Consider the following 13,464-nt stretch of genomic DNA (forward strand, 5'->3'; position numbering starts at 1 on the left):
GATACTAATGAAAAACCTGTGACTCTCTCCAGAGACCCGACACAGCCTGACCGTGATCGTTTATCCAACATGTGAATTGTTTTTAGTTAATGACCAATCTCCAAACCACATTCCAAAGCAGGAAAACACAGGAGAAGCAAATCAGATAATTATTGCTTTCATTTTTCTCTGAGGCTTCCCAGCTTTCCAGGAGAAGAAATCCTGGCAAAAAGATTTTTTCAGAAAATATGACAATGGCACCAGAGGTGGCCCCGTGTCACTCACGCCGTTACAGGGAGGATTGGGTTGGCCTCAACATGTCCAGGTGGCTGTCCAGAGGGGCATCACTGGTGGCACTGAAGTGCTTTAAACTCAACCAAACCATCATTGAGGCACATTCCACATTTTTTTGGAGACGACCATAGGCAGAACCACGGGCACCATGCTCCTGTGTCACTGGGACCTGAGGTTGTGTCACTTGGAGCTGGTGAGGATGTCTTACTGGGAGCTGCTGAGGCATCACTGGGAGCTGCTGAGACCTTACTGGGAGCTGCTGTGGTGTCACTGGGAGCTGATGGCCCTGCCAGGGAAAGGACGGCTCTGCCAGCACAAGGGCAGCCCCAAACCTGCACAGAAAATAACCTGCTGCTCTCCCCACTTGTGTTTGAGCCTCTGGAAATCTCAAGAGCAAAAATAAGTCAAGTTCTCAGCGATGACAATCTGCTACTAGAATAGAGATTCGTTTCTGTTTATTTAGCTTTTCCAGGCAGGGTTTAGTAAGAATAAAGCCTACAATGTTTCTTTTTAGGAGTGTGCACTTTTCCCATTTGAACAGGAGAAAAGCCCAAAATTATACTTAAAAGAGCTGTTATTCTGTAGAGAAATTGCTTGGAATACGATAATGTGAGATAAAAAGATATAAAAAAGGAGTATAAAGTAGATGAGCAACAAAGTTCTTTTAGAGATAACAGTGAAAAGGGAACAGCTGAGGTGTTACACCCTGGATTGTGCTGCAGCAGAATCAAAAGTTACCAAATTCCTTTCTATTCAGCACAGACCTGTGTTTATATATAGTTTTCTATTTCAAACCGTTTCTCCTCATCTTCCCATCTTCCCTTCAGGATTCAGTCAAGGATTCAATAAGCAAATTCATGGCCCACGTCCACATCAGTGTCAACGAGGTGTCCCAGCTGTACCTGAGCAATGAGCGCCGCTACAACTACACCACCCCCAAGTCCTTCCTGGAGCAAATCAAACTCTACCAGAGCCTGCTGATGAGCAAGGACAGGGAGTTAAAGGCAAAAATGGAGCGCCTGGAGAATGGCCTGGAGAAGCTCAAGAGCACCTCTGCACAGGTAAGTACTCCTTGGGGTTGATTTTCCTTGTTTTTCTTGTCTGGTTTGAGAGGCAGCTTTAGAGGGAAGAAATCTGGGCTGGATCCTGGCTCTAGTCTGGCTTGAGCTGGGTTTCTGGAGGAACAGAAGTGATGCTCTGCACTAGAAAGGAGAATGGAGAGGTGTGTGTGCCCAGACTGCTGTTTGGGAGGTAACTGCAAGATTTCGGTAAGTAAAACGAGATTGGGATCCAGCTGGCTCTGCCATCCTCTTTTAATGGTTAAATTTCAGCTTAGAAAATACAGGACAGTCAGTGATTTTTGGAGTTGCATCCAGGAAATCTACAATAACCCCAGCAAGACTCTTTCAAACTAAGCAGTGCATGCTGTTAAAATGAGGCTGATGTTCATTTTTCCTTTTATTATGCAATCCATCTTTAAAGAGAGCTAACACATGTCTGAAATGTACATCAGTCATCCCAAAATCCCCCAGCTGAAGACTCCCTCTGTCACTCTCCTCTGGTAGTGCCTAGAAGTTGTTCTGGGTGTATCCCAACCTCCTCTGCAGTGACACCTACATCTGTTGCTACACTCCCATTTTGCTCTCCATTTCATATTCTATTAACTCTCACAAATGTTTGCTCACAAAGCTTCTCCAGTGGCAAATGAGGCTCTCCTGGAGCTGCTCTGGAGAAATGCAGTGGGGTTGATGAGAAGGAAGGACTGGCAGGTCCATCCCCTTCCACACATCTGCTCTGGGGCATGCTGGGGGCATCAATCTCATCTGTCACACTTGGGGGACACAGCGTGCCTGGAGGTGATGGATGGGCTGGGCTGGTGCTCTCAGCACTGATATCTCCATCTGCCTTCAAACAGGCTCTGCTCATAGAGCAGGGCATGGCAGGGGTGGGCACTGCCACGTACCCTGTGCAGGTTTTAGCATCTCCTTTGGAGGGAAGGGGTAGCAGAGAGCACTGATGGCACCCACCAGAGCCATGGGGCTGTGTCCTCACTGCCCAGCACACACCTCACCCTGTCACCAAAACTACAGGGAAAACAAAACCCCTCCAACAACGCTTTTAGTGTTAGAGAATTGAGGCATTATCATGTTCTGGCCAGGATGTGCAACAGAAATCATTTCATCCACACATAACCTGGGTTTGCAGAGAAAATCATTCCATGGCACATGAATTTTGACAGTTTTTTCAAAAACTTTATGCAGTCAAAACACATAGAGATTCATTGGTTCAGTGTTCCTTGATATCATGGAGTTCTTAGTCTTTGGTTTCCTGTTGGTTCCAGATCTCTTCCCCTCTGATGCTTGTCGCAGACATTTTTTCATAGAAATCTTTCTTTGGGATTGTCCATCTTCTGGGAAGCTGAGGGCCCCAGAAGAAGAATGTAAACAATTGTTATCAGCTGCTGTGGAATGCAATTGGATGCACCTGCGATTGGGTTATGTTCCCATGTTTATAATTACGAGCCAATCACAGGACAAGCTCTCTGGAACACAGGGACAGAGAATTCTCTTGTTTTTAGATTCTTTCTATGCTTAGCTTAGCTTAGCAAGCCTCTGCAACTTCTCTCTTTATTCTATTAGTATAGTTATAATGTATTATATATCATATATCAATAAATCCAGCCTTCTGATCAAGAAACAAGATTCTCGTCATTCTCTCACCCCAAGCGACCTCCTCAGGTCGCTGTAATAATGCTAATTATGTTCTCATTACCTCTGATGCTAATTGGGTTCTTATTCTTATTTCTTTTCTCTCAGACCAGATGTCTCAGACCACAACAGGGCTGATGTTTGCAGCTGATGCTTGTTATTTTTTCTGTACCTTCTATGCTATTCCCAGTCTGTTAAGATGTTAAATTCATCAGGCCTTACCTGGTGGAATAATGCTCTGGAAAGAAACAGAAATTCCCTTCCCCGGGAACAAAGGCAAACAAACCTGCTGAAATTATAAATTTTAAATTTTAAACTTGCTGTATTTTCCAACAACCTCACCTCACCCATTCAGGCAACAGCTTTGATGGACCTGTGGGGTTCTGCTGTTTTTTCAGGACTCCCCAGTGGTGGGTAAGGTGGATTAAGTTTATTTTTTGGGGAGAGCAGCTAATATGAAATGAATTTTTGAGAACAAGTCCCTGGGTCTGTTGTGACACATGAGAATCTTTCAGGCTTCTCTTCAGTGGGTGCTGTGTGGGCAGGGTTCTCTGCTGAGCCACAAAGCAGAGGTGGGGGACTTGGAGGCAATGGTTAAAATGGGAAAATCAAATCCCAAGGAGGATGAAGGAGCACAGTGTTGGTGTCTGGTTGCAGTGAGGCTGGGCTGAGAGGTGCCTCCTTGAGCAGGTAATTAAGATGCAGAGCAGTGAGGACAAACATGTCAAATTCAAGTCTAAAATTAGCACTGGGGGCCTAAAATTAAACACCTAAATTACCAGATGTGCGCAATAGTCAAAACTGCTGTTGATTTGAAAGCAGAGTGTGGATATTTATCAGTATTGGAAATCATACCAGCATGTTCAATCTTGAACATGGGTTTAAATGGCTGAAATTTACATTCACCCATGGAAATACTTGGGACTGAGGAAGTAGAGAGTCCTCTCTCATTCAGGTGTGTCACCCACAGGTTGTATTGGGAGTGATGTGCTGAGGGAATTTTCAAAGTAAAGGTGGAGGATTTTGATCCCTGGGCATCACCTGGCTGTGCTGTAGCTCTGGGGCCTGGTGCTCATCCCTGACATCCTCCAGGGCTCAGTTAAGGATGAGGTTTGTGTATTTCTGTAGGCTCAGAGTGACCTCAGCACTAGGGGCTGTTGTATCAGGAGCTGCAGGTATTTTTTACTTTGCTGTTCCCATTTCAAAATAACCTCCCTGCCTCCTTTCACCATGGTACCTTCTACTTCTACCCCTTTCTTTTCTTTCTTTCCTGTGGAGATTTGGCCACCTGGATGCTGCTGACCAACTTTGCTCCTTTAGGAATGTTTTACAAGCACCTCTCCCTGTGGCCAGTGCATCCTCAGCACTCTGGGAAGCTGAAGCCTCCTTCCCAAAGCCTCCTTCCCGTTAGGAGATAATGGATTGGGAAGATGTGTGGGATGAGTAATTTGTTTTTCAGAGTGCTGTGTGCCACCAAGAGGTCAGCACCCATTGCTGAGTAATTCTGAGGATGGCTGTGGTTAATATTGCATCACTGCATTCCACATTCCAGCCTGCCTGCCGCTATCAATTAATCGCTGACCTTTTGATGTATTTTGTGTTCTTGAAACAAGGCAGGGACAATCAGATAAAATGAGTCTTCTGGGAGCCTGCCCTCCAAGTTTTCTTCTCTTCAATAATTTTTCTCATGCTGTTCTGGTGGTAGGCAAGGGCTTCTCCCTTCCTTTCCCTGATGAAGTCACAGCACATTACCCTTGAATTTCTCATTTGCTTTGCTCTTTGCCTTTCCACCTCACATTACTAATTGCGTATCAGATTGTTCTGCACTCAGGAAGCTGCTCACAGGTTTCTCATGGAATCACAGAATTCTTTGGGTTGAAGGGATCTTAAAGATCATCCTTTTCCACCCCTTGCCATGGCAGGGAAACCTTCCACTGTCACAGGGACACCTTGCACTGCCCCAGGTTGTTCCAAGCCCTATCCAGCCTGGCCTTGGGCACTGCCAGGGATCCATGGCCTCCCACCCTCCCAGGGAAGGATTTCTTCCTGATAGCCAACCTAACCCTGCCCTTCTTCAATCTGAAGTAATTCCCAATTGTCCTGTCGCTTCAGGCCCTTGCAAACACTCCTTCTCCAGCATTCTTGCTTTTCTAAAATCCTGACAAAGTCATTTCCCCTTCCATTGTGCTTGGCAGGGCATTGTGTGTTGCCCGGGGCTGAGCTTACACCTGCTCTTTGTGCTGCTGTTGAGTGCCTGTGGATTTTAATCCCCTGCTTGTTTTGTCCTGGCCCTGTAAACCCCTGGAGCTGCTGTTTGTGTGTGTATCCAGCACACAAAGGCTGATTTCTGGGCAGAAGGTCACAGCCATATCAGCCATCAGCAGAGCCCACTTCAATTTCCTGCAGCCCCCAGAGAGCTGGAGCTGAACAAGGAGCTGCTGCTGGGTTTGTCACACCACGGAGGGGGGTTCTGTGAGCCTGGATTTACAGCTGTGCCTTTGTCCTGCTGAGAGCAGTCCCACAGAGCCAGGAGCAGGGCATGGTGATGGATGGAGGGTGTGTGGAGAGCCCTGAAAGACTGCTCTCCACATGAAGCCAATGCCAAATGTCAGCAGCTTAAGTTCATGGACTGCATGCTGTGCTCTCCCTTCTGGTATCACAATGGTATCACCAAAACCAGTGGCTGCTTTCCTTCCTGTGAGTATTTGTGTGTGGGTAAAGATGCACCTCAGGAGCTCTAAGGGAACCTTTTTTGTGCCTGAGATCAGGCAGTGAAAGCCTCTGTGCTCTGCCCAGAGTCTGGGTGAGTTCACTGAAATGGGGATTTTACAGGAGGTTTTCTGTCTGTAGGTGAGAGCCTGTGTGAGCTTCCTCCTGTGCAAATGCTGCTGAGGGCTCCTGTGTGTGAGCAGGGATGAGGAGCTGCCACCATGGCCATGCTGGTGGAGTAAAACACGAGGAGTCAGCAGAGTGAAGGCATCAGCAGGACTCAGCTGACAGCCAGGGGTCCCTCACTGGGTGTGAGGCTGTGCTGGGCACTGGGGAGCAGGCAGGACAGCCCAGCTCACACAAATCTCTGCCCTGCAGGTGGATGAGCTGAAGGCCAAGCTGGCCACCCAGGAGGTGGAGCTGAAGCAGAAGAACGAGGATGCTGACAAGCTGATCCAGGTGGTGGGGGTGGAGACGGAGAAGGTGAGCAGGAAGAAAGCAGTGGCTGATGAGGAGGAGCGCAAGGTGGCCCTCATTGCCCAGGAGGTGGAGCAGAAGCAGAAGGACTGTGAGGAGGACCTGGCCAAGGCTGAGCCTGCCCTGGCAGCTGCCCAGGCTGCTCTCAACACCCTCAACAAGGTAGGGTGAGGGTTCCCTCAGTGGTTTTCCTCCTCTCTGGGGGAGGGGGGCTGTGTCCTCTGATGTCCCAAGTTCTGTGCATTTTATTGTCCCTTCTCCAGCTTCCTTCCTGCTGGTGCTAAAGTGTGTAAAAATGATTGGATGTGGCAATCAGTGGCATGGTTTAGTTGACAAGGTGGTGTTTGGTCACAGGCTGGACTTGCTGATGTCAAAGGTCTTTTCCAGCCTGGTTAATTCTGTGTTTCTGGGGTTCCTGGTGGAACTCGGAGTACCCACAAGGCTGCACCATGTTCCCCGTCACTCATTGCCATGGAGAGGAGCAGACAAAGCTGGTGCAAAGGAAGATGTCACTGGGAAAAAGTGTGATCAGGAGATTAGCATTGCTTTGATTGCAGGACATTGGTTTTGGAAGGAGTTTTTGTGCCTTGGAAGGTTTGTTCTTCAAGGGTGCTCCAGAGGTTCCCATTTGATATGGCACTCAGTGCCATGGTTTAGTTGAGGAGGTGGTGTTGGCTCATAGGTTGGACTTGATGATCTCAAAGGTCTTTTCCAACCTCACTCATTCTGTGGTGCTATGATGTGCCCGAGAGATGGACCTGCTGTTTGTTTTGGTCTGCAGTTCATGCATAGTGTGATAGCAAGTTTGAAAACTTGGGAAATCAGGAGTTGGAGACAAAAATGCCCTTTTGGTTCCTTCAGTGCAGTTTGGCTGATTGCCTGTGGGATCTCAGCACCTCAGGATGGAGGTGCAGAGTGGCCGAGAACACCCTCGGGGGGCTCGGGAGTCCTGGAATGTTGCCAGAAGTGTCTGGTGGCTGGACTTTGATCCAACACAGGAGACGACACCTGTATGAGGACTGGGAAGGTTTCACTGGGTGAATTGTGAAGGGATAAGTTAGTTAGAGTGTAAAACACAGGGTTTAGGATTTCTGTACAGGGGGGTCTAAAGAAGTAAGATGGAGGAATTGGGGCATGTCCTGTTCTTCTTCTTCTTCTTGGCCTCCATCTTCTGTGGTGATGGTGGCACTTTGGGATTGGTTATTACTAAAAGTGCACCGGTTAATAAGGGTAGAAGGTATTGGGGAAAAATTATAAATATTGTATACGTAAATTCGGGTATAAAGATAAGTGACCGCCCCGGGGGCTCGCAGTGTGCCCATGGCTGACTTGCTGTGCAGACCTCTGTCGGGCTGAAAGAAAATCTTTTAGATAAACAATTAATAAACACCGAGACCGAGACAAGATCAGAAGTCTCTCCTCGTCCTTTGAAGCGCCGGGCTGTCCAAGGCCACCCTGGGCCTTTCCAGGCCACCTAAACAGCCGAGAAATCGACAATTGCCCTGTGAGGGTGCCTGGGCTTTCTCAGCAGCTGCATTCCCTGAACCCTGAGGGCTGCAGGATGTGGGAATCAGAGGATGGATTTTGCCCTGGCATCTCAGCTTGGGTAGGAGGGAGCATGGGGGGAAGCTCTGAAGGTTGTTTTAGAGGGTCTGAGCATTATTTCTATAGGTTTCATTTGTATTTATCCCAGTCCTGAGAGGGCATAAAACCTCCTGCTCCCCCAGGAGCCTGGGGAGGAGCAGTGCTGGTCCCAGGTGGGATGTCAGGAGCAGGGAATGGAGCAGGTGTGCTGCAAACATGCAGAGCAGTGATCTAAAGGCAGCACTGCTGGGGCCCAGAGGAGCCCAATTTATCAGATTGATAGCCTGGGAGCCTGACTCTATTAGTGGCAGAGTGAAAAGAAAGCCCATTCATTTTTACCTAACAACCTTGTTTTCACCTTTTCAGACCAATCTGACGGAGCTGAGGTCCTTTGGGTCACCTCCTTCTGCTGTCAGCAACGTCACAGCAGCCGTGATGGTGCTGACAGCCCCGGGAGGGAAGATCCCCAAGGACAGGAGCTGGAAAGCAGCCAGAGTGGCAATGGCAAGGGTAGACAGCTTCCTGGACTCCTTGATCAAGTTCAACAAGGAGAACATCCACGAGAACTGCCTGAAAGCCCTGCAGCCCTATCTGCAGGACCCCAGCTTCAACCCCGAGTTCGTGGCCACCAAGTCAGCAGCAGCGGCTGGGCTGTGCTCGTGGGTGCTGAACATCGAGCGCTTCCACCGCGTCTTCTGCGAGGTGCAGCCCAAGAGACAGGCCCTGGATAGGGCCAACGCTGAGCTGGCAGCAGCCCAGGACAAGCTGGCCACTGTCAAGGCCAAAATTGCTGTGAGTGACCTTGGGGGGACCCGTCCTGCTTGTCCCATCTGTGGGATTCCTCAGCTTGGGCCGAGGTGCTGCTTGGTGCTTGTGTTCTAAAGCAGGGTGGGAATCCAAGGGGTTGGGGGTTGTAGGGTTTTCTGTGCCTCCTGTTGCACTGGCAGCCCCAAAAGCCAGCCCTATGCTGGGCTAAGCCCATGGTGGGCAGCAGGGAGGGGAGGGGGATTCTGCCCCTCTGCCCCTGTGCTCAGGTCAGACCCCACCTGCAGAGCTGCCCCAGCACAGGGAGGAGCTGGAGCTGCTGGAGAGAGCCCAGAGGAGCCCATGGAGATGCTCCAGGGCTGGAGCCAGGCTGGGAGTGCTGGGGGGGCTCACCTGGAGAGGAGAAGGCTCCAAGGAAACCTCAGAGCCTCTGCCAGGGTCTAAATGGGCTCCAGGAGAGGACAAGGGATGGAGGGACAGGACACAGGGAATGGCTTCAAACTGAAAGAGATGAAATTTAGATTAGTTAAAGGGAAGAAATTGTTCCTTGGGAGGCTGGACAGGCCCTGGCACAGGTGCCCAGAGCAGCTGTGGCTGCCCCTGGATCCCTGGCAATGCCCAATGCCAGGTTGGACACTGGGGCTTGGAGCAGCCTGGGACAGTGGGAGGTGCCCATGCCATGGCAGGGGTGGAAAAGGTTTTTAAGATACCTTCCAGCCCAAAGAATTTTGTGATTCTGTGACAGAATATTGCTGCTTTCTGAATTTCCTCTGTTCTTCTCCAGCCTTGCTTGCACCCAAAGAGGAATGCTAAATAAGAATCCTTGTTATTCCCACTTAATTTTTTTAATGTAATTTACCTCTTCTCCTGGGCCCTCAGAAAACTCATTATCTCCAGCCAGGGTGTTCCCAGTGTGCTGCACAGGGCAGGGGATGGGACTTGGAGGCTGATTCAGTTCTGGGAGCACAGAGCTGGGCTGGCTGCACACTCAGTGCCTGCTTTTGCAGGATGACAAGTGCTCTTGCAGGAGCCTCATTTGTCACGGCACAGCTCCCTGGCAGCACATCTTGGATGTTATTTGGATTTTTGCTACTTAAAAAAAAAAAAAATTTAAAAAAATCCCTGAATAGAAGAAATTACAGCGTGATTAAAAGTGCATTTCCACAGAGTGCAGAGTGAGACCTTTATCGTTTTCCTTCAGAAAATTATCTCTATGTAAAAACAGATCCTGCAGGATACTGCTTTCCTCCCTGCTCCCTCCCAGCATGATACCTGCTAAGAACAGGCTGTGGGAAGCAGCTGCTCTGGTTTTGGGGTGGTTTGGGGTCTCTCTTTGGGAGTGGGATCCCCTCCATGGCTGGGCTGTTGGGCTGGACCCACAGCAGGGGCAGGGTCCCAGTGAGTGAGGTCCCTCTGCTCCCCTCACCCCCTCCACCAGCACCTCACCCTGTTAGAAAACACATCACTCCTTTGATGCTTTCAAGGGCTTATCATTCTTAAAATGCTTACTACAGTTTTTAACTAAAAATACAAGAAAATGGTGCAGAACTCTCTGGCCTCCCCTTCCTGCTGCAGATGAAAGGAGGCACCTGAAGCAGGGATGGATTTAGAGGGCTTTGGTGTCTAATTCTCCCACCTCAGATGTGCCATACCGTGCTGGGGAACGTTTTTCATCCCTTTATGTTGCTCTTCTCCAAAGCTTTTTTTATGCCTGGGCTTTTTATTTTTTTTTCCCTCAAAGGAGTGGGATTTTGTTAAAGAAAATTGCAATCTTTGGGGAGATTACTGCTGCTCTTCTGGCAGGCTCTTACAAAACTGCCAGCTTTAGGGCCTCTCCTCTGCAGATGGGGAGTGATGCAGGGCGGCGTGGGATGGATGTGGAGGTACATCCTTGCTTATCTGGGATCTCTTGGATAGCTTCACTGCTGGCTGCTGATTCATACCTGCTCACAGCTGGGCCCCAAGCTGTCTCATACTCATTTTTATTAATAAATGAGGAATTTCTGATTGTCCAAAACATTAAGGACTTTCTGTTGTTTTTGCCCTACCTGGGAATTGAGTGCTCCGCACCTGGGGCTGCTGGAGGTAGGAGTGAAAGGTGTGTCCACATCTGCACACAGCTGTATTTGTGTGCCCCTGCAGACCAGGGATATGCATATATTCTAGAGAAAATCAATTATCAGCTCATGCTTTTATAGTGTAATGTGATATACATGAGCCTTTGTAGGCTGATAGATCCACATGCACACAGGGACAGAAACTTTTGGTGTTATTGTTCCAAGGAAGGTCAAGGAGAGGCTGCTTTGTGTTTGCCAGTATCCAGGAGAGCTGCAGAGATCTCGAATACAATCCTTTTTCATTTTTGGGTTTGTTTCTAGTGTGTAGCTCAATGTTAAAGTGATTTACAAGCAGTTTAGCCTTAAGCAGTCTGCATTGGGTGCAGATAAAATCAATTATTACTTTTCTTATCAGAAGTGAAATGCTCCAAGTGCTTGTGGGAGCTGTTGGTTTGGTTTAGATCCGAGTGTGAACAAGAACAGGGCTCTCCACTTTTCTCTGCAGGTGCTTCGGCTCTTGCTGCCCTCCCAGCCCTGGCCTGCACAGGACATGGCCCCACCTCGCTGGGGCAGCTCTCAGAGCAGAACCATTTAGCTCACTTGTTATATTCCTTGCTGGAAACCATGTGAGGGCATGGTTTGGAGAGGGTTCAGGCAGAGCTCCAGGAGCCCCTTGGGGATTTGTGCACAACTTGGGGAATCAGCAGAGCCTCAAGGACTGCTCAGAGACAAGGGGCTGTAGCATCAGGAAATACCAAATTTGGGTTCCTCAGCTGCCTGCTCGTTGCTCAGCCATAGCATTCCTCATCAGGGCTCAGCCAGAAGCCCCAATAAATTAATTTTCAGTGTCCTTTGCCTCTGCCTGTGCCAAGGCTGTGAGTTCCAAGCAGTGGCACAGCCCAGCCGTGCTCTGTGCTGGCTCCTGGTGCCAGCCCTGGGTGGATGAGCTGGGCTGGAGTTTGGCCAGCTCTGCACAAGGGTTTGCCTCGGGATCACAGGATCCCAGAATGGTTTGGGCTGGAAGGGATCTCAAGGCCCAGCCAGTGCCACCCCTGCCATGGCAGGGACACCTCCCACTGTCCCAGGGACACCTCCCACTGTCCTAGGTGCTCCCAGCCCCAGTGTCCAACCTGGCCTTGGGCACTGCCAGGGATCCAGGGGAAGTCAGAGCCTGTCCACCCTCCCAGGGAACAATTCCTTCCCAATCTCCCATCCATCCCTGCCCCTGGCAGTGGGAGCCATTCCCTATGTCCTGTCCCTCCATCCCTTGTCCCCAGTCCCTCTCCAGCTCTCCTGGAGCCCCTTTAGGCTGTGGAAGGGCTCTGAGCTCTCCCTGGAGCCTTCTCTTCTCCAGGCTGGGCATCCCCAGCTCTCTCAGTCTCCAGAGCAGAGGGGTCCAGCCCTTGGAGTGTCTTCATGGCCTTCTGGACTCCTCCAGCAGCTCCAGGTCCCCCCTGAGTTGTGCTGTTCCTGACCTCTCCTGTTTTTGCCCTGCAGCGCCTCAACGAGAACCTGGCCAAGCTCACAGCCCAGTTTGAGAAGGCCACATCAGACAAACTCAGGTGCCAGCAGGAAGCTGAAGCCACAGCCTGCACCATCACCCTTGCCAACCGCCTGGTGAGTACAGCAAGGGCAGCTCTGGTGGCCCCAGGGGGAGGGACAGGGCTGGGCTTAGCACCTTCCATCCTCTCATGGTTTTGGGAATGTTTCCTGCACTGCTGCCACTGTCATTTTTTCTGAAAAATCCCTTCACCAGGATTTTTTCTTCTGGGAAGCTGAGAAGCTTCAGAGAATTATCCGATTGCTTCTCCTGTGTTTTGCTGCTTTGGATGTGGTTGGAGATTGTTTATCCAACATGTGAATTGTTTTTACTTAATGATCAATCATGGCCCAGCTGTGTCAGGACTCTGGAAGCAGTCACAATTTTTTCATTAATGTCTTGTTATGCCTTCTATAAGATCCTTTCTCTATTCTTTACTATAGTTTTAGTATAGCATTATTTAATATAATATAAGTGCATAAAATAATTAATTAGCCTTCTAAGCACATGGAGTCAGATTCTCAATTGCTCCTTTGTCCTGGGGACCCTAAAAATATCCCACATTGCAGCAAGTTTCAGCAGTGAAAATACTTTTACAGAGGTTGTTTCCATGAGGTTGTGGCAGAATGTATTCTCTTTCTCAAAGAAACCAGGAGAGGCAGCTGCAGAAAGTGTTGTTGTATTCCAGATGGTTTGGGGCAGCTCTGCTCATTAAAAGTGCCTGGCTCTGCTGCCATCTCAGCTCCTTCTTGGGGCTTAAATGTGTGAGCAGGTGCTGATGGGCCAGAACACTGGGAGTCAAAAATGGCATCATAAAAACAAAGGTGTGAACATTCCCGTAGCTTTGCAGGGTCTGAAATGACAAGAATTAGAGAGAAAATATCTCTAAAACCCTCAGTCTCCTCCGAGCCAGAGTACAAAGGTTTTAGAGAGGGGCCTACGAGGAACTGGAGATGGATTTTGCATCAGGAACTGCAGTGACAGGACAAGGGTTGGTGACAGGAGAATTGCTTCAGACTGACAGAGGGAAAATTTAGTTTAGATATACAGAAGAAATCCTTCCCTGTGAGGGTGGGCAGGCCCTGGCACCAGGTGCCCAGAGCAGCTGGGGCTGCCCCTGGATCCCTGGCAGTGCCCAAGGCCAGGCTGGACACTGGGGCTGGGAGCAGCCTGGGACAGTGGAAAGTGTCTCTGCCATGGCAGGGGTGGCACTGGATGGATTTAAGTCCCTTGCAACCCCATCCATGGTTCTGTGACTCTGGGACACCACATCCCAGGCCATATTGGTTACATCTCTTCCCCACCCCATGATGTGGGAACAGCTCCTAGTCTCAACAATTCTGTGAGTTTT

At 49.5% G+C, this 13,464-nt stretch overlaps 1 protein-coding gene across 1 annotated transcript in view; it reads left to right on the forward strand.

Moving 5' to 3' along the window:
• Window positions 1-13,464, forward strand: part of DNAH9 (dynein axonemal heavy chain 9) — a 147,339-nt gene that overhangs the window by 68,242 nt on the left and 65,633 nt on the right. The window contains exons 50-53 of the mRNA XM_058817530.1: window positions 1,101-1,334; window positions 6,069-6,329; window positions 8,118-8,543; window positions 12,071-12,190. Coding sequence (XP_058673513.1) covers window positions 1,101-1,334; window positions 6,069-6,329; window positions 8,118-8,543; window positions 12,071-12,190 — 1,041 coding nt within the window. The remainder of the gene's footprint in view (window positions 1-1,100; window positions 1,335-6,068; window positions 6,330-8,117; window positions 8,544-12,070; window positions 12,191-13,464) is intronic.

Source organism: Ammospiza caudacuta, chromosome 19 (assembly GCF_027887145.1).
Source record: "Ammospiza caudacuta isolate bAmmCau1 chromosome 19, bAmmCau1.pri, whole genome shotgun sequence".
NCBI classification, from domain to species: domain Eukaryota; kingdom Metazoa; phylum Chordata; class Aves; order Passeriformes; family Passerellidae; genus Ammospiza; species Ammospiza caudacuta.